General features: G+C 38.3%; 1 protein-coding gene across 50 annotated transcripts in view; it reads left to right on the top strand.

Moving 5' to 3' along the window:
* The window catches only part of MLIP (muscular LMNA interacting protein), a 240,828-nt gene that overhangs the window by 79,557 nt on the left and 133,918 nt on the right, over positions 1-27,353 (top strand). For 4 of the 50 annotated variants that reach the window (XM_081045028.1, XM_081045031.1, XM_081045036.1 and 1 more), the window contains one exon: positions 3,499-3,595. The exons of 45 other annotated variants lie outside the window; for them this stretch is intronic. Coding sequence is in view for 1 of the 5 variants with exons in the window: in XM_081045040.1 (XP_080901166.1) it covers positions 17,372-17,404 (33 nt within the window). In the remaining 4 variants the exon portion in view is untranslated. Of the gene's footprint in view, positions 1-3,498; positions 3,596-17,329; positions 17,405-27,353 lie in introns of those variants that run through there. One more of the 50 variants, XM_081045040.1, reaches the window with a different exon arrangement.

The raw sequence follows: 27,353 nt of genomic DNA, 5'->3' as shown, positions 1-27,353 counted from the left end.
CCTACTATGTCTCCTCTGGCAGAAAATGCAAAGATAGCTGTATAAAATATACCATATACCTTATAAGGATGTTTTGAGATAAAAAAGTTATGCACAATAATTATATTGAAGATACCTGTCTTTGTTAGAGTCAACTAGATTTACAAATTACTCAGTCCTTCCCAGGAAGATACTCCCCACTCCATAATCAGTTAACATGTTTGACAGTTTTATTCTAAGTTGTTCACTTCAATTTGTTTTTATTTTCATTTTCTATCTGGAGTAACTTCCTTCTACCTTTAGAATATTAATGCCTCTGACTTCAAGACAATCATTTTGACCTGCTTAATTGGGGCAACTTGTTGGTATGGGAACCAGTCTTCCCAATGTAATGAGCACTGGTTGTATGCAGGGCATTCTGTGTTAAGTAGTGTGTGTGTGTGTGTGTGTGTGTGTGTGTGTGTGTGTGTGTGAGTGAGAGAGAGAGAGAGAGAGAGAGAGAGAGAGAGAGAGAGAGAGAGAGAGAGAGAGACTCGCATTTGTGTGTACACACACACACACACACACACACAAAGTATAGCAGATGATTTGGCCTTCATGACTTTGAAATTTTCAAGCAATTTTAAAGTGGCAAGCCATGAAGTCATAGAGTGATCTGTGATTTTGCTAAGCATGAATCTGAATTGCTTATATTTGAGGTTAATGTAGGGGAGCAAGTCACTTAGATAATGGTTAAGCCAACTGTACAGACCAAAACACAGCATTGTTTTAATGGTGTGTGTGCGTGTGTGCGTGTATGAAAAATACTGTAAAACAAGGTTTCTCATCCTCAGCACTATTGACATAGACATTTTGGGCCAGATGTATCATTGTTGTGGGAGGCTGGCCTGTGCATTGTAGGATATTTAAACATCCCTGGCCTCAACCCACTAGATGCCAGTAGCACACCTCTCCCTTTTTTGTGACAAGCAAAAATGTCTCCGGACATATCCTTGGGGGTCAAAATAGCCCCAGGTTGAGAACCACTTCTGAGCTGATGAATGAAAGTTAGGCCATCAGAATTTTATTCCTGATGACACATTCTATTCATAAAATTACAAAATTGACTTAATTTTTTAAAAAGACACATACTAAATATGGAAAACTAAATACTATGAAATGTATATTCCTCTAATATAGAGGATCTATATACATAAATATAAATATAATATAAAGGGATCTATATCCCTTTAATATTAGACATCTGATAGCTGAGGACTCTTAAAATCTCATTCGGTAAAGTATGAACTAAATACTATCTCTTTGTCTGTTGAGTAGCAATATATCCATTATAGGCATTCCCTTTGACATTGTTTGAGAGAAATTGTTTATCAGTTGAATATAAGATAAAATGGAGTGAGAAGGATTTTATTTAAGGAATCTGGCCAGGAGACTGTTTGGATAAGCTTTGTCTGTAAGATAGGAGTAAGAGTGGGTTTTCAAGATCTTGTGGAAGGAAAAGTAGTGAGTTTCACACAAGGCGTAATTTGTATTACTGTCAATGAAATCTAACCATTCCTCCATTGTGTTGGAGAGAATGACTTGGCCTTTAGAGCCTGGGAACAGCCCCGTGAGCTCATCCAATGCTCGGAGGAACAACTCTTATGATCCTTCTAAGCCACAGGCCTCCAATAACAGATCTCTTTTAATTATACTCACACCTGTTGTTTGAGAAATTCAGCGCATTCAAATGTTCTTACTCTCGCTTCTTTGTACTTAACTAATTTCGTGATTTATACTTTTTAATTCTTCAGTTTTCAGAGTCATTTCTCTATTCAGCAAAATTGGCACTAAATGGAGCTTGCGCTTCTGAGTGCGAATCCTTGAAGGTAGTTTTCAGAAAGGAAATTGCAGCGAAGTGAAGCACTGATAATTCGTCAACCTGGATACTTTTTACAACATGACTTGACTAAGATCTGGAATTAAATACCCAAGAGGGAGAATTAAAAATAGAATGGGTTTCAATTTCAGAAAGTGAATTCTTGAAGTGTCTTTCCTGTCCTTTTTATTCAATTTATCACATATCCTGGCAATACAATTTCTGCAAATGAGACAGTGTTTCCTCTGGGGCTTCCAGATTGAAATGGAACTAAAAGGGCTGAATTATTTTGGCTGGATTTTACTACAGACTGGTGGTTGCCATCTCAGTGCAAATTGTAACATGTTTGCCTAGTACTAGCATGTGCTGTACCCTTCAAATGGAAACAAGAACTGGAAAGTTTTGCCTTTTTATATATCATGGTATATGTTAGATTCACATCAATAGGCTTCTATATTTGATGAGCTATGGAACCTCTTTGGTCTCGTTTCATTTATATGTAGGCAAAAAGTACCATGAAAATCATGCAGGTTTTTCAGAAAGTTATTTCTTTATCGATCATATTTTTCCATTCAAAATGTTTTTAACATTGGTATAACTACATAATATCTGTAATGTAGCAAAAGTGTTATTACTACTAATATACTAAGAATATTATAATAATGATATAAATAGCATTATAATAGAACTTAGAACATAATTCATAATACAATAATAGAAGGGTTATAAACAATTTCTCAATGATTATAAGATTTTGAGATGCTAAGAAGATTTGTAAGAACTCCAATTCTATTGGCTTTTCATCACTTCACTGTATGGTTTGATTGTTTTATTGCGGTAAAGAACAAGTTATATAGAGTTATTGAATCTTAAAGCTGAACATAGCTTTCCGATCATCTGGTCCAATGGCTTTCAAATTTATGAACCACAAATCCAGTGTGTGTGTATGTGTGTGTGTGTATGTGTGTGTGTGTGTGTGTGTGTTCATCTAAATCTGAAAGAGTCTCTGAAACAGTGCTTATTTGGATATTTTCTATTGAGTTCTGTTCTATTCTATTTTTGTCTTTTCTAATTCATTTAAAAATGTTGAATAGGACTCATTCATAGTCATAACCTGTGGTTTGGAAAACACTGATATAGTTCAGATCAAACAGCTCATTAGCAGCTAAAGCAAGTTTTCTTTTTAAAAACATGGAATTTCAGATTCATGTCATTTATCATTTGGCCCTTAACAAAATGATTTAGGGCTAATTCAGAAAGACTTTCAAACTGCTCTGATGGAAATCAGGATGCCGGCATTACCCACTGCACCGCACATGCACACTTGGTAATCTCTGCTGCTGGTCCTGTGACACACCAGGACCAAGAAACCCGACTCATGTTGCTGGCTTATAGTTACCTTCATACTTTTGGCACAGTTGTGGGAGAAACAAGAAATTCCTGAGTTTGGCTATTTACCACTCTGAGCCTTGAAAAACCCATGTGGACAACACAGCCTGAAGGGTCGCGGAGCAGGTGCCAGGAGAACTGCTCGCTCTGCCCCAGGCCTCCCGCACAGTGCGTGTCGTGCGTGACTTTGAGCAAGTCATTCAACCTTTAGGTAGCTGAGTTCTTCATAGCTGCCACACAGTGATAATAATATTACCCCACCTTTCCTCCAGGCTTTTTCTGAGGGGCAAATGAGAGAAAACAAGGAAAGCTTTTGAAAGATCAAAATGATACATACATGGAGAGTATTCCCTGCTTGTCAAAATTCAGGTATAATTTTTCCTTTATTTTTTGAAAATAGAAAGGCGTGAAAATGATTATCTATGATTGTTTTTGTATTTCATCTGAAGAAATAACGTAAGTAAAATCAAAGGTTGGATTTGCTGTTCATATTTTTTCATACATATTAAAACAAACAGAACTAGTAAGAAGTTTACACGTGTATCTCCTAAAATCATCATCAGTAGCAGCCAGGGCTACCTGGCTCTGGGATGTGATGGCGAGGAGCAGATGGTTGTTTTGACGATGGTTAGACCTAGGCTGTAACTTGCACCCCGCCTGCTCCCTGTGTGAACATGGACAAATTACTCAACCTCTGATAGGCTTAGTTTCCTCATTGGAGAAACGGGGATGCTCTTGCCTACCTCACTGAGTTGTAATGATATTTACAAAATAATGCAGGGGTTGGCAAACTAGTACTAGTAGGCCACACCTGGCCCACCATATGATTTTGTAAATAAAGTTGAAAGGGAACACCAGCAAGCTCATTTATTTGCATATTTTCCATGACTGTTTTTAGTCGTATAGTGGCAGTAATTGTGACCGAGACTGTATGATTCCAAAAGCCTAAAATATTTACTATCTGGCCCTTTAAAAGGAGTTAATTTTCTGATTCCTGAGAATTATCTGATAATGAATGTGAGGCACTTACCATTTCTGGTACACGGTAAATACCCAGAGAAGAGCAGCTATTTTTTTATTCTATAATGGTAATGGACGTGAGGATGACATGGATTATAAGATTATTGATGATGATAATAATAGTAACAGATGATGATGGTGTTATAGTGATGATAATGATGACGATAATAAATCTTTTCTTTGGCTACCAGCTTTAATTTTTGTATACCTTCTTATAGAAACCACGCCTCATATTGCCCAGATAGTTAATAGAGTGTTTTTCTTTCCCCTGATAGCAAAATTAATTTTTCAAAGATTTTTATTAAAGTATAACTAACAATATTATGTTAGTTTCAGTGGTACACCTTACTTATTGTACATTTATACACCTAAAGAAGTGATCACCATGATAAGTCCAGCAACCATCTGACACTGTACCATGTTATCACAGTATTATTGACTATATTCCCTAGGCTGTACATTATATCCCCATGGCATATTTATTTTATAACTGGAAATTTGAACCTCTTATTACCCTTCACTTTTTCTCCCTCTTTTTAAATTTTTTTCAAGGACTGTTGACATTTGATATTATTTTTTATTTATTTCAGGTACACAGCATAGTGGTTAGGCATTTCTGTAATTTAAGAAGTGATCCCCCCGACTAGTCTAGTACCCACCTAGCACTATACATAGTTATTACCATATTATTGACTGTATTCCCTATGCTTCACTTTACATACCCATGACTATTTTGTAACTACCAATTTGTACTGCTTCAACCCTTCCCCTTGTTTACTCCCCTCGCCCCAACATTCATCCCACCTGGCAAACATCAAAATGTTCTCTGTATCTATGAGCTGATTTCTGTTTTGTTTGTTTGTTTATTTTGTTCTTTAGATTCCATATATAAGCAAAATCACATTGCATCTGTTTTTCTCTGTCTGCCATACTCTTATTCAGGAAAATACCCTCCAGGTCCATCTATGCCTCTGCAGACAGCAAGAACCCGTTCCCTTCCCTGGCCAAGCAATATTCCATTGTATATATGTACCACCTCCTCTTTATCCATTCATCCATTGACAGACACCCAGGCTGTCCCCACATTTTAGCCACTGTAAACAATGCTGCAATGAACATATGGAAGCACACATCCCCTCAAAGTAGCATTTTGGGTTTCTTTGGATAAATACTTAGCCGTGGGATTACTGGATTATTCTTTGTCTCTTGTTTTAAAGTCTGTTATGTCTGATATACATATTGCTACCCCAGTTCTTTTGTTTTGTTTCGTTTCCATTTTCATGAAATATCTTTTCCCATCCCTTTACTTTCAGTCTCTCTGTGTGTTTTGAAGTAAGTCTCTTGTAGGCAACATTATGGAAAGGTCTCGTTTTCTTATTCAATCACCTACTCTATCTTTTAATTGGAACATTTAATCCATTTACATTTAAATTAATTGTTGACAGATATGCAGTTATTGCCATTTTATTATCCTTATTATTTATGTATTTTTTTGTCTTAAAGAAGTACCTCTAAGATTCTTTGTAATACGTTTTCTTATCTGGGAAGCTCTTTATCTGTCTTTTGATTCTAAATGATAGCTTTGCTGGGTAGAGTAATCATTGTAGGCCCTTATTTTTTATCACTTTAAATATTTTATGCCAATCTCTTCTGGCCTGAAAAGTTTCTGTTGAGAAATCAGCTGACGGTCTTATGGAAGCTCCCTTGTAGGAAACTAACTGCTTTTCTCTTGCTGTTTTTAAGATTCTCTTTGTCTTTAACCTTTGGCATTTAAATTATGCTGTGTCTTGGTGTGGGCCTCTTTGGGTTCATCTTGTTTGGGACTCTCTGAATTTCCTGGGCTTGTATGTATATTTCCTTTGTCAGGTTTGGGAAGTTTTCTGTCATTATTTCTTCAAATAGGTTTTCAATTTCTTCCCCTCTCTCTCCTCCTATTGGTATCTCTATGATGCGAATGTTGGTATGCTTGATATTGTCCTAGAGGTCTCTTAAATTATCCTCAGTGTTTGGATTCTTTTTTCTTTTTGCTGTATTGATTGGGTGTTTTCTGCTACCTTACCTTCTAAATCACTTATTTGACCTTCTGCTTCATCTAATCTAATCTTCATTCCCTCTAATGTATTCTTCATTTCAGTTATTGTATTCTGTATTTCTGACTGGTTCTTTTTTATGTTTTCCACCTCTATTGTTTGTTTCCTATCACTTTGTTAAAGTTCTCTCTGAGATCACTGAGCATTTTTATAACCAGTGTTTTGAACTTTGCCTCTGGTAGATTGCATGTCCTCATTTTGTTTAGTTCTTTTCTGGAGCTTTGTTCTTTTATTTGAGACGTGTCTTTGTATCTCCATTTTGGCTGCCTCCTTGTGTTTGTTTCTAAGTGTTAGGTAGTGCTGCTGTGTCTCTCAGTCTTAGTAGAGTAGAGTACTCTACTTAGTAGAGTATAGTAGGTATCCTATGGGCCCAGTGGGTGTAGTCTCCCTGGTCACCTGAGCTAGATGTTTGAGGTATTTCCCTTGTTTGGGTTGTGTGTGCCCTCCTATTGTAGTTAAGACTTGATTTTTGTTTGCATGTCAATGGGAGGGATTGATCCTTTGGCTTATTGGTTGTGAGAACTGGCCGAGACTATAGTCGAGGAGTTGTTGTTCAGAGGCTGACCCTACAGAGCTGGGTTTAGTTTAGCTGGGCTCTGGTGCCTCCTCAGTCTACCCTTTGGGTGTGTCTTTCTTAGAGCTGCTGCCTGATGCTCTGGTTGAATCTAAAGCTGTCTACTGAGCTTGCCAACTCTGGGCTTTCTGGTAGAAGACCTGCTGCCAGGCAAGTCAACTGTAGCCTGTGCCCTGACCGGTGCCACGTGACATGAGCCACAAAGCAATCTGCAGATGGCCACCATGCATAGTGGGCTTGGAGGTACCTTGAGAGGCCAAACAACAAACCAAGGCTGGCTAGTGCTGAGCTTAGGGCTACTCATCCAGAGGTATGGGACAAACCAAGGACAGATGCTGCTTGTTTGGGTTTTGTGAGCCTTTGAGAGATTTTAGGAAAGTCTGCAGCATGAGCCAAGACACACCATTTATGTGAAAAAGCCACTGAAAATAGTGTGGGTGTGCCTGAAAGTTGGGTGGGGTGGAGCCTCAGGGAATCACCAAGGTGAGGTGGACAAAAGTTGTCAGCTAGGTTGATGGGGACTCAGATATGGTGGATGCCTGCGTCTGGGGGAGGGCTCAAAAAAGAACCAATGGCTTCCACCAGCTCCTCAGTCCAGGAGAAAGCTGCCCTTCCAGCCCTCACTCTGAAGCCCGACAACTCAGTTCCTCCCTGTATGTCCCTGGTGCCTTTTGAGCTGCTGACCCAGCACTGGAGCTCAGAGTTAGTGAGTCCATTACTGAGTAAGTCCATGCCCGAGCCCTTTAAGAGGATCCCCTGGGATTCCAGCAGCCCTCCGTCTCACTCAGTCACAATCTCTGGTGGTTTTCATAGCCAGAAGTTATGGGGACTTCTCTCCCCAGCCCTGAAAACCTGGGCTGGGGACCCTCGTGGGGGGCTGGGACCTCTCGATCCTCAGTGGGGGACCTCCACAGCCAAGATATCCCTCCTGATTTTTAATGGTCACTCAGGGGTGGGGGACCAGCCCATTCCACATCTCTGCACCTCTTACCAGTCTTGAGGTGACTTCTGTATATCCTTAGTTGTAGCGCTTCAGTTTAGCTTTATCATTAATTTTTAAGAAATGGTCAAAACTTGCTATAAGGTAAAAGAATGAAGCTCTAGAAGTTTAAGGCTTAATCAGCAGGAGTGAGGAGGTATTTAGAGGGTAAATCCAGACCTGCTTCTTGTCTATTTCTGCAAAAAGTGGCCACTAATCTCTTCATATTTACTTTTTCACAAGGGATTTTTTTTGTTTTTCCTTAAAAATCACACTGGCGGTATGTACCAGTGTGTACCTGTGTGGGGCTCCATTGAGTCCTGGTGATTTTTCCAGGTCCCATAGGTTTCCTGGGAAAACTGTGTTTACCTTGCCTAGGAATTTTTATTTTATTTTATTTATAAAGCCAAGAAAAAAAGAAGAATTTTTATTCATAATTTGTGGGCTACAGTAAAAAAGGTTTCCTATAAAGAGGATAAATTTGCTATATCTATGGCCAAAACAAATAACATATTCTTACCACCCTTGGACCCCAAATATATCTCCAAGTAAATGAGACTCACTCAAAAAATTAGCATATGTTTTTTTTTTCTCCCAGTTATAATTTCACAAATAGGATCTGTTTCTCCCTTTGAAGCAGTTTCCCTAGCAACTAAACCACCCTTATAAGATCAGAGCAGTTTGTCACTTTTGAAATTTGACTTTCTGACAAGACCTTCTGGCTTAGAGGGATGAAGGAAATAACCTCCAAACACAAACATTTAAAAAACACTCAAGTATTAAATTACAAATGGAAACCAATTTAGGTAACGTTTTTATAGATTGTATGTCAATCCCTATCACCACCGTCCCCAACCAACCAGCAAAGATAGTAATCTTTTAAAGTAGTTATCTTTGTAACAGAGAACAGATGGGAGTGATTCTTAAAGTGGCTAGATCATCCTAAAGATATATTGTGGGAGGCAGTGCATAGGAGATGATATAGGAAGATTTATAGCAAGATAGTGAGAGTATGGGTCTCAGCTAATCCTCAGACTAGCTTTTTGTTTATTACTGTTTTATTATTATTTAGTCCTGGTGTATTTCCACCCCCCGCTCCCCCCCATCCTATTTATCAATGACCAGAGTCAGAACGTCATTCAGTTCTTGGATTCCTTCCTTTCCACAATCCTATTCCAGCTCCTGCTATACTTAGCTAGAGTGCAATTGGGAAAGAGTGATGGTGGTAGGAAGAAAGTTGCCTGCTTTATTATGTTATTTCCTACTCACCCCTTAACAAAGGCAAGAGAGAAATTTATGATTCCTCTAGAAATTTATGGGGCTCTGTAAAGATCCCTCACATGAGCTTGGCATGAAAGAGAATTGGGATACTCGTGTGAGAGAAGAATGGAAATAATAAAAGTGGAAGCTTAATCAAAGTGTTCTCACATTGAATTTGCATTCATGATCTCAAGATGAATGGCAAGTTTTCTTCCTTGGAAGATTTTCCCCAAGAGCACAGTGGTCCTCATAAGAAGCAAGTCAAATAGTCAGCTCTCCCCCATTTGCTCATACTTCAGAGGGAATGTGTCTAGAAGCCCAGTAACAGCTAGCATGGTGGTAGGTGTTAAATGCAGTTAAGTGAAAAAGGCATGTTCAGCAAAACAAGGGACTTAAATCTTTTGCAAAGTCCATGCTGGTTCCAGGAAGCAGAAGAAAAATATTTTGAAAAAAGTTTTTCTTATAATGGAACTTTTAGAGTCCTTGTTTATGGCATGAGTTGATTTGTCTCAGGAACTTCGTACAGATTATATTTCTTAGACTAGGCATAGGCTAAGTTTTAATGAAGTATTCTGAAAATATTTATCAAACACCTATTATAGGTTTAATATTAAAATTGATATCTGGGGAACAGAAACATAAAATCTAGACACAGGGTGGTTGACACAGAGGTGTGGTGCCCAGATCCCTCTTTGAGGAACATGTGGCTGCTGAGCCACAGGGAGTATAGTTGGCAGATAGTCTCCAACTGTCACCTCCTTCAGGGTTTGCTTCTTGTGCAGAGATGCTTTGCTGAGGTCACATCTACCCAGGGCAGCCCAGATTTGGTAAAGTCCTGGCCACTTTGGCTGGATATGGAATGATTCTCACTCCTGGGCTCCCCACCCAATTATTCTGGCCCTGTTGAATCTATCACAGTTCAGCTTCTCTCTGTGCCCATTTCGGTTTCTGCCCCTTTCCCCTCACCAGTGTTGATCCATCGTGAATATTTGGCATCCTGAACTTCGTCTTGGGATCTGTTTTTGGAGAACCCACCTTACAACACCTAGTTATTAATTATCTTGCAAATAATTCAAGAGACAGACTATCCTATGGGGAAAATTGATGCTGTGGAAACGTATATAAATGCTACAACATTCAAATGGGAGGGAGAGAGTTGAGCACTTCAGACATCAGCTATCTCCTGGAAGATCTGAAACTTTTTTGGTTGAGCAAACCCAAGATACTTGAGGGTGAGAATAGAATACAGAAAAATGGAGCAATTTGAGCAAAAGCAAGCTGGGAAATTGTGAGGAAACCACTCAGGCTAGAATGAAGGGTGCATGTTAGGGAAGAGTTAGAAATGAAAATGTTATTAATTCATTTAAGATTAGATCTGGCTGTAGACAAGAGAGAAACCTCACAATACATGTTTACATCTCTCTCATGTTAAAATAAAAAAGTTCCATCCTTACTTTGATTGAGGGTTTCTCCTGCCAATTTATTCATTTTTCTATCATCTCTACAGTGAAACTTTTATCATCAGGGTCTACGAGACCCTGCGAGAGATCCAGCCCTCACATCCAAATTCCAGAGAGCAGGATGGAGGATTAGATAATGAAGGGCATGGCACATCATTTTAAGGAGATTTATTTCTAATTACATCTCATTGGTCACAGCTTAATCATATGGTCACACCTACCAGTAAGGAAGGCTGCAGAATATAACCTTTAAAGTAGGCAACAAAATACACAGCTGATAAATTTTTAAATGACAACTGAAGAATCTGTTACTATATTTTATTTCAGATGATAGAAACAAATGAGACTAAATAATAAAGAGGCCAAAATATGGTGTCTTGAAAATGATGGTACCAGTAAAGTGTTTCTAGAAATTGTGGAGAAGAAGAGTTATTTTATATATGTGTGTAAAATGTCAAAAAAAAGTAAACATATTCAACTGGGCGTTAGTATTAATGATCATCTAGCATATATTGAGTGCATTCTATGTACCAGGCATTATGTCAAGTACTTTACATCTGTTGTATTATTTCATAAAGCCTGTTTTCTAAATGGTCTATTACAGAGGAGGAAATGGCGATTTTGAGAAATTAAGAAAATTGGTCAAGGTCATGAAACTCGTAAATAGGAGAGCAAGCCTCAAACCTACCCTCCTCAGCTCCCCAGTCCAACCACTTGTACTATGGTGATTGTGTTAAAATCATCTAGTAAAACATCAAAGAAGAGAAGCTGGGGCTTGGGAGAGAGGGCAAAAGTTGGAGGTGTATTTGGAGAGCCACCCAGCTCTCATAAGTATTAACACCACGAGAGTAAAGGACAACTATCAGGGAGGAGAGAACTCAGACAAAAGTAAGAGGAAGTGCTAAGTGCTGAGTCTCTGGGCTTTTTCTTTAGAGGAGGAGACACAGAGGAGTGACTGGGCAATAGCCAGGGCAGGGAGGGTTCAGAGAAGAGAAGGAGAAAGACTTTCTAGGTGAAGAAAGGAGCCAACAATGTCATTAACTTAGAGGTTCAGAAAAAAAGTGAATGATATGAACAGTTAAGAGGTCATTCATTGATTATTTTTAAAAGTGTTGGAAGTGGGCTATGGGAATGGGTGGAGGAAGGTCAGAAATAATGAACGAACTACTAAAACATATATACTCATCCTATTGTTAGTAATAGCTGATAATAACAGTTAATATTTATTAAAGCTTATTCCATGCCAGGTACTGTTCCCAAGCCTTATGTGTAAACTAATTCATACAACCACAACCCTCTGAGGTAGCTGCTCTTATTATTCCTAGTTTACAGATGAGAAAATTGAGGCAGTGAGAGGCTAAGTAATCTATCAAAAGTCACACAGCTTTTAAGTGGCAGAATCGGGATTCAAGTCCAGCATTCTGGCTGCTGAGCTCACAGTTAGTAGTCTAGAAAAGCCAAAAGTTTATTTAAAAAGAAATGAATTAGTGTTTACATCCATAGATATTTCTTTTCTGAGATGAAAGTCTCATGTACATTTTCATAGGAAATATTATGGGTACATAATAATTTTTAATTCTTCTTTCCCCAAAAAAATATTTTGAAGAGGGATTCGTTTTGTTTTGTTTTTTTCTATGTCAGTTTTAAAAGGAAAAATAGTTTATGCAACAATTTAAGAAAAATTTGAAATCTTAAGGGAAAATACATTGCATTTTTACTGGTAAGCTTATTGAGAGAATTGAAATGATACATTATGGACCTTAGTAAATGTCTCCAGAATGAAAGAGGGCATTCTATTTTTACAGCAAAACATTTTAATAACTATGTAGTGAAACAATAATTTTTTTGTGTCTCGAATTCCTTTATGCCTACAGACCGCTCAACTGAATGTCATTAGACCCTCTAGAACTTATTTTCACATAGTTTGAAGGCTCACCCATCTCCTACACAGTCACATGTTGATTTGAAAAAACTATGTATATATATAACTGGACATGGTACAGTAGGGGCAGCATATTGGAATCTAAGACTTACACATTGCCAGCCTGCTCAACATCCCTAGCTCTTTCCAGGTAACCAGATTGATTAATGTCAATACATGCTTCCAAAAGACTGAGAAGTGATTCTTAAAATATTTCTGCCAGGAACACTGTAATTAGATTTCTGAACAAAACAGTACTGTGATATTCAAAGGCAAAGACTCTTGAAAGTGTTGCTGTTTAGGATTTGCTGGTAATTAGAATAGACAGATTTGATTGGGAATAGTTGGTGTGGACTTACCAACTAACAAAATCGTAAGTGAAAGTAGAGTGTTATTGTATACAAAGATATAAAGGCAAAAGAATAATATAAGTTGATCAGAAAAAAAAGAAATCAACATGCTGATTTTAAAGTAAAGTACTTTGGAATATATATTTAGTAACAATATTTTAATGAAATTTTAAAATGATTATGTAACTGACATTTATTGGTTTTAAATATATACTTAATGCTAGATGGCTAGTGAATTTGGGCAAATTGATATTATATTGATACAACAGCAATTAATCGTGTTTGAGAGCTTATCCTATGGTAGACGTCATGCGGGGGATGTCCCACGTGTAATTTCATTTAATTATCACAAAATCCCTATGAGTTAGATAATCTCGCTTCTTTATAGAAGTGTGGGAGCTGTGTTTTGTTGTAAATGTTTAACAGTCTCTTTAATCTGTGGGCAAATTTGATAAACAGGTAACGTTCTCTTTTCAGGTAAGATGGTTGCTATTTCAATTTCTCTTTCATGATACATAAAATACTGCTAAATGATCTATTCTATTAACTTGAAAATTATCCTTCTTATATCCTTCTCACACAGTGTGAGAAGAAAATAAATAAAATGTTCTCCTGTATTATTTTCTATCTTGCTTCTTAATACCTCACCTTTGAAACAGTCGCCATTTCTGACTTAGGAAGCCTTAGTTAGTGAAGTGTCAGTGGAATGCTAAATCGCAGTTGTAGCTCCTGACCTACCACTAGCTAAGGTGAGTTGCTGGGGGAAAAGCTTTGTGTTTTATCTTCTATTTCTTTACACTTAATCCTCAGCACCTTTGTTTCTTACCTCTTACTTTCTGTAGGGCAGGCATGCACTACCCTACAGAAATATATGTTCAACAAATGTATATTTAGTATCTACTAAATGTTAAGCACTAGGAATGCAACGGTGATCCATCATTCATTCTTATCTTCAGTGCATGGCAGCACTGGTCCCAGGACACCTCCCATCCTGCAGGAATACATTGGCATGTTGGGGCATCAATTAGTTTTTCCCTGGGTGAAAATTACTAAGTGTCAAATCTAAAATCAAAAGCAATAACTACCCCAACATAATTTGATTCACCTGCAACTCTTCACCCACTCAATTATTTTTTAAATGCGTATGTACCCTCATTCAAGGAAACCCTTTAGTCTAAGTAATGATTGATTCTGGAGGATATGGAGCAAATGATAGATCTGTGAATTTACTACTCCATTGTTGGGTGACTCCTGCGAAATCTGGTTTAGCAATTGTGGGCAAGTCATAGGGTTCGCAAAGGATCTTTATGAAGAAGGTTGTATGTAACCCATGGAGTCGGGTACGAGTCTTCAGGTAGTGATTTTATGAAGTACACTGTGTGTCAGAAATTGTGTTACTCTCACGATGCAAATGAAAACAATTCACTGTGGGATCTCTGAGTTTCTTGGAACTCAATAGGGTAAAGAGGGATTAACTAGGGAGAGGGTTGCTGGAAAGCATCCTAAGCAGTGTAAGTAGCATATCAGCCATTTATGTTGCTCATTTATAAAGAAGATAACACAATTAGTCCCTCATGCCATCCCCACCCCTAACCAATACACAATTTCTATTTCTGAGAAGGGAGCCATAACTGTTATTGAACACATATATTGTCAAACTTTCTATAATAGAATATTATATCATGCCATTTTAAACTCACAACATTATTGAGATATTTCAAAATTGCAAATAAATGGGCTGATTATGTCTTGGTTTGCCCCAAATAGTTACATTTAATGCCTATTGTCCTAAAGAAAAATGACTAGTAATGCCTTGTCCCCCTTTCATGCTCAAGAGTGTTCCAGTTTGTGTGATAAATTCTCTGGTCATAATAAATAAATGGAGCTCAGAGAGATGAAGAATCTGCTTTGGGTCCCGTAGCTAATAAGTGACAGAGGGTGGGGCATACCACACCAGTGCTCTCAGGCTGAAAGCCCATGTTCTCTTTAATATCGCAAACACGATTAGTATTGCTCTCTATTTTATTCTTCCAATCACGGTTAGGCAACCTAAGACAAAACCGACAAAAACTGGCTTTCTGACATCTGCTTTCGGTTCCTTTAGTTACTCTGCTCAGAGTCGTATATTTCTATAGAATATAAATGAAAAGAATGATGAATTAAAATAAAATATAAAATGTGTATAGAAAACAGTAGATTTTTTTGATATGCATGTCTTTACACTTACATTTATCCTGTTCTTTGTGTTACCCAAGTCTGAGGAAGTTCATTTAAAATGCAGTTGCCTCGGAAAGTCAGGATGTGACTCTAATGACAGAACTTTGGTTATCGATCTGTTCTATGACAACACACACTGTATGCGGGGAGATTCATGACTTGCCCTGGTGGGCAAAGCCTGAATATAAAGAGCTTGGCGCTTTTTAAAATAATCAGTTAAACCCTTTTATGTTTAAGCCATTTTAATAACACTTTTTAAACAGTTTTTATCATTAAAACTGAGTAATACAGAGAAAAATACTTGTCTGTCGAATATGATGAAGGCTTTTGGGGGGCATTCTTCATATGTAAATATATTTGAAACATTAAATAGGATGCAATCGCTTCCCTTTTATTTTAAATAAAAATGCATATAAATCACATACCAAGAGTTATATTGGAAATCAATATTACTTTGTCACGTTCCTTTATGAAATGATGGTGTAAACTCTAAAGATGCTAGCTAGTATCACTCTGTCCACTTACAAACAAGATTTTAGGTACTGGGTCAGAATTCATTTCTCTCAGATATATAGAAGCGATTCACTATGGAATCTGAGTATTTATATTAAATAAGATGCTTTATCCCCAACTGTTTGCCCCATCTTCGTTAGTACCTCTTTGGATGTGTTTTGAGCTCTTCTAGTCAATCCTTCGTTCATTTATTCAATTCATGTTCTGTGCTGCTGAATGTGTTGTTTGTGACCTGTTGGCATGAGCGGGTTTATCGTTGGTAAGCCAGGTATATATACCATGTCTTTTTTCTTTCCTTCTAACTCAGAGGACATCTGCTGATGTCCGTCTGTCTCACCATGCTCTCACCCCAGCCCAGATCATGAATAGCATTTCATTTAGTAACTTCGCGGGAACTTTTTTTGTTTGACCATAACACCGTCTTTTCATACATTCATCAACTATCACAGCAGAAAGAACTTTCTATGAGCTGTCAGTTGAGCAGCTTACAATGATAGCGTGCATTAGGTAAGCAAGGGGGTCTGTGGCCAAATAAATGTGAGAAACTGTGGGCTAACACAGTGAAAGGACTCTTGACTGTGAGACACCCCCAAAAGGAGGATATGGAATATACCAGTTCCTAAATTCATTTGACCACAGGACACTTTTATCACTATTCATCTTGCAATGCTGGTATTTTAAAGAATGCACATTGGGCAATACTGATCTATAATCTTTTATAAACAAATTGTCCCTGAGAAGTAAAGTGACTTCCCCAAGAACTCACAGCTATTTGGTGAAAAATCTGAGATCAGACCCTATTTTGTCTGCTTCTGACCTAGATGGTTGGATGTTCCATAGCTTTGAGCAGCCTGTTGTGTCTTACTATAGCTATTTTTGTGTAAGGGCTTTGGGAGGGAGCTGACTGCACTTTCATTTTGCTACTTCCTTGAGTTCATATACCTTTGGTTCTTAGCGAGGACCTGTAAACCCCAGCAACAGCTGTCCCTGTGGAACTGAGAAACTTGAGGAGATTGGGCTGATTCTGTTTTCTTCTCGACAGTCAATTCCAAGCTTACTGATATTATTATTATTTTCATTAGAAGAAAAGAAGTGTTAAGAAATGCCCACAAATAAAGAGATCACTGTCAGTCCAGAAGTTCAGTGGACACATATTTATTGAGTGGTTGTATGTGTGCCTGAAACTATTCTAGCTGGTAGGAAAGTAGCAGTGATAAAAAACAAACAAACAAACAAAAAAAAACTTTCTCCTCATGGAGAAATCCAATGACAAAATCCAATGACAAAATCAGGTAATAAATAAGAGTTAGAGGTTGGTAAGTGCTCCGGAGGAGAATAACATGTGCTTGGGGGAATAGAGAGTGCTGGCAACGAGCTATAATTAGGGTTGCAATTTTATTTAGGTTGATAAGGGATGTTATAGAGGTAAAGTGATGTTTGAGCAGAGACTTGAGGAAGGGAAGGAACATAATCAACTTGGGAAACACATTCCAGGGAGTGGGGTTAGCATTCTTTATGAATGCACAAAAATCACTGTGGCTAGAGCTGAGTAGGTGAGAGTAGGAGGGACAAGATCATGTTAGGCTGTTGGCTATTATAAGGATTTTGGCTTATCCTCTGTGTGACGAGGACAGCTCTTACAGGGTATTGCGTAAAGAAGGGACATGGTCTGACGTATTTCAAGGAGCTCAGTTTTGCTGCTGTGTGGAAAATAACTGTAGGCAGATATGAGAGATCAGGCTCCAGGAAACAGACAGTGAGATGGAGATTCGCATGTGGGAAGTTTATCCTCGGGTATGTACTTTTAGGAACAACATCTGTGGGAGATGGGAAGGAAGCGAGATTAGGCAGAGGGAGAATTGGGCTGCAATGCAGTCTCAACAGAAGTCTAACCGACCTAATGAGGGGCTCTAAAATTGGCATTGCCCCTTAGAGTTGTCCCAAATTGAAATGAGAGTGCCAGGCCTTTATATGGATGTGTGCAGTAGCCATTGGATACAGGCTGCCCCTAAGAAGTGTGTGTGTGGGGGGGGTGTGGGGGTGTGGGGGGTGATTTGTGTCAAGAAGCTTTATTCAGATGAGAGCAACTCTTGGAGAGGACTGACAGCTGAGCACTGTCACAACCCTTCCAGCCACTGGAGAATAGTCCTTTAGCTCGAAGGGAGATGTGAACGATTTATCAGAACATCCACCACAGGAGGCAAAGTAGAAGCAGGGAGAGTAGTTAGCAGGAAGTGATTCAGAAAGGAGATGATGAGAGCTTCCGCAATTAGGATGTTAGGAGTAGAAGTAGTGAGATATATTCATTTTCTGCATTTATTCTGAAGGGATTTATTTTGAAAGATATGTTGATCGGGGATGATGGGAAACCAAGAAGAATCAACATAAACCCATCATTTTTGGCCTAAGCAGTGAGAAATAGGTAGAACTAGATGCTGAGGTAAGGAAAAGTTTTTGGGGGGTAGGGAACAGTTTTAGGAGAAAAATAAGTTAGTTTCAGAGGTATTTTCAGAGGTCTATGAGATAGGCAAGTGAAGATGTTAATTGGATATATGAGTATATTATCCAGGGAAGCCATTCAGGCTGGGGAAATAAATTTGGAACTCATTGGCTTATAAATGCTACCTACGAGAGACTTGGAACTGGATGAAATTATCCAAGGAGTGACTCCTGCTCTATTTCAAAGCTTTAGGGACCGATGGCACAAAGCAGACAGAGAAGGAATGCCCAGGGGATAGGAAGAGGGCCCAAAGGAAATAAACCAAGCTGAGAAAGTGATTCAACAAGGGGAGAGTGATCACTAGACACGATTCCTGATAGGTGTTTCTTATCATTGTCTATTTACCTTTTCAAATTCTACCTTGTATAAGGCCTATTCATTTCTTCTGAATATATAATTACATCAAACCATCTCACTTAGGTACTAGATTTTTTTCAATATTTTGAAGCTTCTGGTTTACTGGAGGGCTACTAGCATCCTTTTAATGAGGATAATATATTCCAAAGTGAAGAGAATCTACAAGTAGTGATAACAGCAGTGGAAGCAATCCAGATGAAGCCAGTACACATACTCTATAGAGACGAGGCCAAACTTAGGCTGCGATGGAATCTCATTCATGCATTTTTGATGAGATGTCAGAATTCACTTTAAATATCGGACACTCAATTCTGAGTCTGTGAATTGGGATAGTCTTTACTGTGGTCTCTGGAATCACCTATTACCCTGGAGACAGGGATCCAAACTCCTGGTGATTCCCATCTTTAGAGGAAAAAAAAAACACCGCTCAGGGCTAAAACAGAATAAGTGCCCCAATATTGGACACAGGAAACAGGAACTATGAATGCAGAAGCTAAGAGTGAAATCTTCCTGGGATTGGCCCGAGACCGTTTCCCTATGCTGTCTATGTTTAGCATACCACCTTGCACTCTCTTCTACTTCACTCACCACCAGTGTAACTTGTGACGGTGTGTCATCAACCATGTTGAGAGGAAGGTCCGAGTTGTCTTTATCTTGATGTCTCCCAGAGCTTAGAATAGCGCCTGGCACTCAACAAGTGTTTATAAATATAAATCAATGCGGTTTCCTGTACCTTCTTTTATCAAGCACAAGGCATAAAGAACAGACAAATGGACAGCTGAATAGCCTGGACAACTGGATCTGTTTAATCACTGACATGTTTCTTGGCAAACTTTTGAGGACTAATAGATTTTTATTCTCAAATTTGTTTCCCATGCCAAGAAGAGAGACTATTTCTTCTATATTATTTATTTGAAAAGCAATATCTTAAGAGTCTTTTGGCTGGAAGATGTTGCAGTAATATTTGTTTAGTAAGAAATGTGAAGGATGCCCTCCTTCAGCCATCAACAATGCCAGATTTTAAAGAGAATTTTGGATTGTATTTGTCTCTTGCGAACTTTGACAAACTATTTTCTTTTGGTAAAAAGGTTATTCAACAGAGCAGTTTGTGTTCCTTAGTGGAAGAGAGATCATTAAATGTTTGTTTACAAAATGCGTCAGTGTCTTGGGCAGACCCTTATGTGACCTTCTGATCCATAGGAAAAGTGGTTGTAATTGGAGAATAGACTCTCCCCTCTTCCCCCATCCTGTGTAAGTAACTTACTTGCTCTTCAGCATCCAAGATTGGGGCCTGTTTTTCTTTTCTTTTGTTTTTTTTTAACCAGGTGTCATCATTTTCTATTCAAATGAGGATGGTTTCTATAGAAATTGTCCTCAATACATGAGTTCTTTGAGGCTATATGTAGTTACTAACCAGATGGCTGATGCATGCTTTTATAAAGCATAACTATTATGCATTTTTAAGTAAGAATCATGATTTCTATCAGTATAATAGTCTATACTAGACTATAACACCAACAGTTATTGATTAATAAAACAAGGAAAAGAAAATGATTAGTGAAAAGTTGCCAATAAGACACAGAGCAAAATAGCAAAATTTGAATTAATTTCTTTGATTTTCATGTTGCAAATGATTCAAGGAAGAATTTAAGTAGGGCAAAAGCCCTGGGTATTTCCTTTTCCAAACTTGATTGTGCCAACATGTGTTTGGGGAGGGAATGAGAGAAAGAAAAGATCAGAGGGAGAAAGACAGAATGAGGGATAGCATGAGAACTTTGTAGTTGTTTGAATCCATTTAGAAAAAACTGATTGATTCATTGACAATGGACTGGACTCTTACTTCCCATCGGGGAGCCACCCATTAGAACTTTTAGATGAGTGGTCTCTAGGATTTAATAATACTACCCATTGTATACATATAGTAGTAATTAGATACATAATAGATAATTATATGTATAATAGTATATATAAATATGTGTGTACACACACACACACACACACACAGACTTAACCTACTTTTCTAGTCTTATTTTCCTTTATTCTCATTTATGTTATTTACCAAACTGAATAACAACAATACTAACAGGAATGATATATATGAAGTATTTGCTGGCACAGAGTGAAGGCTTTACATGCTGAATTTAATTGTTATCCTCATAAGAATCCTGTGAAATAAGTACTGTTCTTATCCACACTTCCCAGGTGAGAGGATGGAGTCTTTGGGAGGTTCAGTAACTTTCCCTAGGTCCCACACACAGCCAGTGGACAATCTGACTGCTCCGTCACCCTTGATGACTGCACCTGCTGCTCACTACAGGTGCCTTTACTCTAGCTTTTCTCTCTGCCTGAAATAAGTGCTATTCTTTCCCACCTTTATAGCTCCCTATTCCCCCATCCTTCTAAGTGCAACTCAAATGCCACTTTCTCCTTGAATTACTCCAGGTGGCTATGATCTCACCATGCTCTAAAAATCCCTCTATGTCTTTACTACTTAAAGTATTGCTGACCAGCAGCAGGGCATCAAATGGGAGCTTGTTGGAAATGCAGGATCTGAGGCCTCATTCCAGATGTCCTCGACAGAAACTACATTTTAACAAGACCTCCAGGTTGTTTATGTACAAAGTTTGAGAATTCAGCATGGAGCTCTTTCTTTCTCTCTCTCTCTCTTGTTTAGTATCTCTGTTATTTGTATACCTGTTCTTTATTCTCAATTGGACTGTAAGGTCTTTGAGGGCAGGAGGGTATATTTTCTTTTGAGTATATAAAATGTAAATATACATAGCATACAAAAGGCACATACTTTGTTTAGTGATGTAACACAGCACTTATATTTAAAATTTTAGACCATTTTATAGGTCAGAAATTACTGTATTTGGATCGTTTTTTTCCCAGTGTGCTAACAGAGTCACTTTTGACAATTATTTTACTTGTAATGATTCCACAAACTCAGGCTTTTGATAACAGTTTAAATGTTAAGAGGCACAATCCAGGTCCTTAAAATAAAACTTTCATTCCTTCCTATATCCTTTGGTCTATAACTGCTCTTGGGACACATCTTTCATTGTCAAAGTACAAATATAAATATTACAGATTTGGAGGAAAATCAATACATAGAAAACAGAAATACCGAAAGCTGAAGACTCCAGTTACTTTCATGTGTGAAGTTTTGAGGTTTGTTTGTCTGCACTCGGGACACTCACTGTCTGTCTTCTAGGAAACTTGGGATGGAATTTAATTTTGACAAATGTTTGATTTGGTTAATAGCAAAACGTCTGATTTTATAGCTGATTTGGTTAATAGCAAAACGTCAGTCCCTGCAGATGATCCTATATCATCGCGTGCTATTTACATGCCAAGGACCGATAATTAAAGTCATTGATTCTTTGAAATGATCACTGTGTGCCTTCTAGTTCTTTATTTAGACACAGTGTTTGCATATATTTGTACCTCTAAATGTTCTCAGTGGCTGTGACCCACTGATCACTGAGATTGGCAGATGCTGAGCTCCTTGCTGCTGCACAATCTGGCTTCTCTCTTCTTTTCCCAGAACATGGAATTGGAATACACGCCTGAAAAGCGGGCACACACATAGAAGTGGCTTTTTTTTTTTTTTAACTTCTGTTAGCTCCATTTCAGCAGTCACCGTGGCCTCAAATAAAGTTGCAAATCTAAAAATTGTCTGAAAATAAAACTATTCTTTGGACCTGACAAAATTCTTCACTTCAGGGAAGATTCCACTTTACCTCTTTTTAGAATTAAATTTTTTTTTTCTATGTGACTGTGTGCGTTGTTTCAGTAGAGGCTCCCTTCCCACCTCATCATTGGTTTGCTCTCTCCCTTCTGTGATGAATCAATGCTTCCAGAATAGGGGCTTCTGAGTGCCTGCGGGAACTATTGCTTCCAAATGAGCTCGTGCATCTTAACAGGGAGCATTCAGACCACACCTCAGGTAAAAGGAAGGCTTTCCTTAATGCTTTCAAGAACTTTCAAAGGCTGTGCACTGTGGTGTTTGCTGCAAGAGGGCGTGAGGAAGAACTGCCTGCATGTAGATAAATGTGACTGCATATTAAAATGGAACGTCATCTACAGTTACTCTAAAGGCAGACAGAACTGCTTACTGGGCAACGCTCAGGACTGCTCTTGGTGTAGAGTCAATGCTAAGACACCCTGTAGTGTCTCTTCTCAACAGAAGGCTAGTGGCCATCTGTGAGTGTGGGTGTCAGCATCAGAAGAAGAGAACTTTTAGGGAAATAGAAGAAAGGAAGGCATTGCAGCCCGAAACTGAGTAAGAGAGCAGTTAGCCTGCATGGCACGGTGGAAAGCAGTTTCTTAAAATATTATTTGGCTGTCTGGTGAGGAGGTGACAGTTTCAGAGATTTCGAGCACTTGAAACCATATTAAGAAAAAGATTTTAACCTTTTCAGCTCTGATTTCTATGATTAAAACAGTTTCACAAGGGTAGGAGCTAAGATGTGGTGGTGAACTGCGTCAACAACTAAAGGTGTTGTCATTTAACAAACGCAGTGGTATTAACGTGTGTCTGTTTTTGCTTTGTGTGGAAAATGATTTTTCATCACCATAGCGATTCATTTCTGGGCTCCAGTGGAACTTGGCCACAGTATTCAGTGAATACAATTTTTTTCTTTTCTGAAGAAGGGTGTCAGCAGTCTACTGGCTAACATGTGGCTCTTCATCTAAATGATGCCTAGTACAGTTGGTGTAATTTCAAATCATTTTCCTACTGAAATTCTGTATAAAAATTTCTGTACATCCTTGCTATAACAAGAGGATGTTAGGTAAAGCTAGAGAAAAGAGCCCCACGATAACGTTGTACTCCCAGCTTAAAAGCAGGAAAGGAAAACTAAACCATTGCCTTTTTGTGTGGTTGCTCTTCTGAGGATATGTGTGTGGACAGAAATTCATCTCTGATTTTGTTCTCTCACAGTAACCTAGTAAGATGAATGAGTCTTTAGTGCTATTAGATTTTCCATTTTTATGTTTCTCTTGAATGACATCATGTATTGGTTCAACTAAAATAAAAAACACAAAATGTTCTGCTGCATTGGTGAAGAAATTTTATGTAGGATATGGATGTTTCTATAGGAAAATATAACCATAAATTAGAAGGAAATAATTTTACTTTTTTTTCAGTTGCTTTCTTTGTCAGCATGTGGTTATGTTCAGACATTCCTTTGAGGGCATTGGTATAAAAGCACACCTTTTGGAAACACCAGTTTTTATTCACATGAGTGCAGATCTATTTGTATTTTAAAGAGATTTAAGTATCATTGAGGCATAAAAATTGTGCATGGCTTTTGGAGAAGTAAATTTTCATAACTGGGTATGCTTTTGAAAGCAAAGCCATTTACTGTTAATAATGGTTATACGTATTTCATAACAATGGGCTTATACCAAAGCCTTTGATATATTAGTATTTAAATTTCACTTAGATGGAACTTAAGACAAACCTATGCTCATCATGTGGGGAGATGAGGCAGGCCCACAGAACCTGGGACAAGTCACAATGTCACCTCTTCTTTGAATACTAAAGGACTATATTTCTTACCCACCTGAAAGTCTATGATGAATTATCTGAACTAAGTGATTTCCTTGCTAGAACCACTCTCCATCCATCTGATATTGACGAGATTAGGCAGATAAAGAAATTAGTCAGATAAAGAAACCTTCCTAGAAAATAATCCATCTAGAAAGTGTGTTGTATTATGTTTTGCTGATAAAACTAGTGGGACTCCCAAATCTCACAAAGGATCTAATGTTCCTACAAAGGAAAGGGTTGATTTATTCTTCTCTGATGATAAGCTAAAACCTAGGAATTGTGACATGACTGCAGTCAGGGAGGGAATGATGACAAATATCTCTCAAGGCAGAAAAGAATAGTAAAAAAGAAGAAAAAAATGGCCCAGAAGTGTTTGACAGTGTATTTTATACCCACTCAGGAATGTGCATTGTTTTCGTAAGGCATAGATATTTTAGTTTTTCAGTTACCAGAAAGATATACCCTATAATAAGTGGTCCAGAGTTAGTTCGTTAGTCCTATAACTCAGGTAAAACAGCCTACAAGGAAATCCAGTTCTTTTTGTTTAGTTTCATGATCCCAAAGAAAATATTTAATGAATAACCTAGTGTCCCAGGTAGCCAGCTCCAGGTATCCCCTCACCCCAGTCTCACATTGAGCCACCACACTCTCAGTCATTCTCTCCAGCCCAGCCTTGCTGTCATCTCGCTTGGCTTTCGTGTTCATAAGGGTGGCCCTATTAACATTCTCGTCTCACAATTCCTTGACCGTCACACTCTCAGTGTCCTTCCTGTTTTTTCATCTCAGATATTCAGTCTCAAGGCCAAAGCCTGGATCTTATAATCATCTAGAATTACTGTACTTCTAAATCTTCAACTCTCACAACCATACCATGACCCCAAGCCATTCTCCCAAACACTTACCATGCTGTCAAATCTGTTTTTGAGCCACAGAGACTTCTAGTCCCTTGCACCTGAGGTCCCCCTTTTTTATCTATCTAAACTGAACCTATCCATGGTTGATCATTTGTTCTACTCTCATCAGAACTCTCAGGTTCCTTACACTCAGCATCCTTCTGCCCAAACCACCTCCAAACATCAATTCTGTAAATGCTACAATTCACAGTTCCTTTGGTAGGCAATTGAGTGTCCTAGGAGAGAATATCAGAAAGCTAAGCAAATTGCTTCACTACAAATTCACAGATTTACATTTGGGCTGGGCCCTCAATATATTCTCTTCATCTTTTTATTTGTTTATGGTCAGTCCTCTTTCCTGTTGCTGTCAATGATGTTTCCTTTACTATTTCTTTAAAATCCGTGTCACTTTTACTAGTTCTTTCTCTGCTGCTGGATCACTTAATGGTAGAGTCTGGAGGGCTCAACCTGGCACCTCTCCTTTCCCTATTTGTGCTGCTTACTCCCTTGGGGATCTCATCTAGTGTTGTGGTTTTAAATACCATGTATAGGTTAATAACCCTAATAATTTAACCTGCAGCACAAACTTTCCTCTAAACTTGACTCCCTTTTCCATATTTCCACTTGGATATATATTTGGTGTATCACATTTAATCTTTATCCTCAAACCAGCTTCACCTGTTGTTTTACCCCTTTCAGTAAATAATGACTCATTTTTTGAAATTATTCTGGCCAACAATTCTATACTCATCTTCGCTTTTGTCTAACTCTTATCTCCCACATCTAACTTTCCTGCAAATCCTAAGTTTCTCCCTTTAAAATATAGCCAGAATCTTAACACTTCTTATCGCTATCACTGCAGCAACACAAGTTCACATTATTTTTTCTCCCACAGGTTATTGTAATAGCCTTTTAGTCAGTCTTCACAGCTTATAACTATTGAAAATACTATATATATATAGCAATGTACATATATATATATATATATATATATATATATATATGTACATTGCTGCTTCCTGCACTACAATGCAAATTCTGTTAGGGTAGAGATTTTTGTTCACTGTTACATCACCAACACCTATAGCAGTGCCTCATATTTATAGGCCTTTAATAAGGCCTTGTTGAATAAAAAAAAAAGTGAGTATAAGGTAAAGTATTCAAGTGAGGGTTTATTTCAGTATGAGAGTTGTGGCAGGACAGAAGGCCCTATAAAAACACTAGGTGGCTGAATAGATATGGTGACGGAGACCTTGGAAGGTCTCTTCTCATGGTTTCAGTTTTCTAAGTGAAATGAGGAACAAAGTCATCATCAGGTCAGAGTAAGACTGGGGAAGAAGATGTCGGGGGTTTGAAGAAAGAGGAAAAGTTGTGAGCTTCCTAGGTGAGTGGAAGAATGAATGGGCTATGGGACCACGGTATGATTAGAGTAGTATCGAAGGGCCTGCTTGAGGCTCAAAGTCATACATCTGAAGTAAAACCAGTAAGCATGGCCGTGTGATAGTCATTCCCCAACCATGTTTGACTCTGTGGTGCAGGAGTAGAGTAAATAGGGGTTTAGGTGTTGTGAGGCCCGTGATTTACCCAAATGGGAGTGATGACGTGAGATAGGGTTAGTCATTTGAGGTGTACACATGGAGATAATCATGGGAAATACAGTCATGTGGTAAACACAGGCTGGTCAAAAGAAAAAGAAGTATGGGAAAACAATGTTGGAAGGATCTATAGATTTTCATTGTGGTGGGGTCTGAGATGTGTTGGAGATGGAAAGCTAGAGGGAGTGGTATGGAAAGAAAAGAAGTGGTGGTGAGAGAATGAAAAAAACGAAATTATGGAGGGTCTGTAGCTATTACTGTAGGCTAGGGATGTGAGAGGCAATGAAGAGTAGAGGTCAAGGCAGCACAATATTAGAAAAATTACCCACGGAATATAATATTGAGTATTATAAAAAGCATACTGTTAAAGGGAATGGTACTGAGCCAGGAACTTAATCCTCATAGAAAAAGGGGTTTGATTTGGGTGTGGACAGATGACCGTGACAGGGAGAGATTAGTGAGTGGTATGAACTGATGATGATGACATGAGGTTAAAAGCTAGAAGTTTTTAGGTAAGTGGGAAAAAGAAGAATGGTCTGGAAGTAGTAAAAAGGAACAAGGAGGACACCTATTCCACTCCCAGGCCCAGCGTGAGAAAAAACAGCTACCACTGAGAGAGCTTCTTTGAAAGAAGAGCCCTAATTTCGAGGGAACCATGGTTTAGTTAGAGCTAGAATACTCAGAGATGTTAAGGATATGGAGGATTTTGTGATGGCTGACTGAATTCCAGACAGTGTACAGTGGAAAGCGTTCAAGAATTGGAGCAGAGTACAAGATGGGGAAAAACTCAGGGTGTGCAGAGGATGTAGGAATAGGAATTGAGGAATGATTCAGCAGATCA

The sequence above is a fragment of the Rhinolophus hipposideros genome (genome assembly GCF_964194185.1).
Source record: "Rhinolophus hipposideros genome assembly, chromosome: 3".
In the NCBI taxonomy this organism is placed as follows: Eukaryota; Metazoa; Chordata; class Mammalia; order Chiroptera; family Rhinolophidae; genus Rhinolophus; species Rhinolophus hipposideros.
The sequence above is the reverse complement of the archived record's forward strand: the minus strand, read 5'-3'. Positions and strand labels throughout refer to the sequence as shown.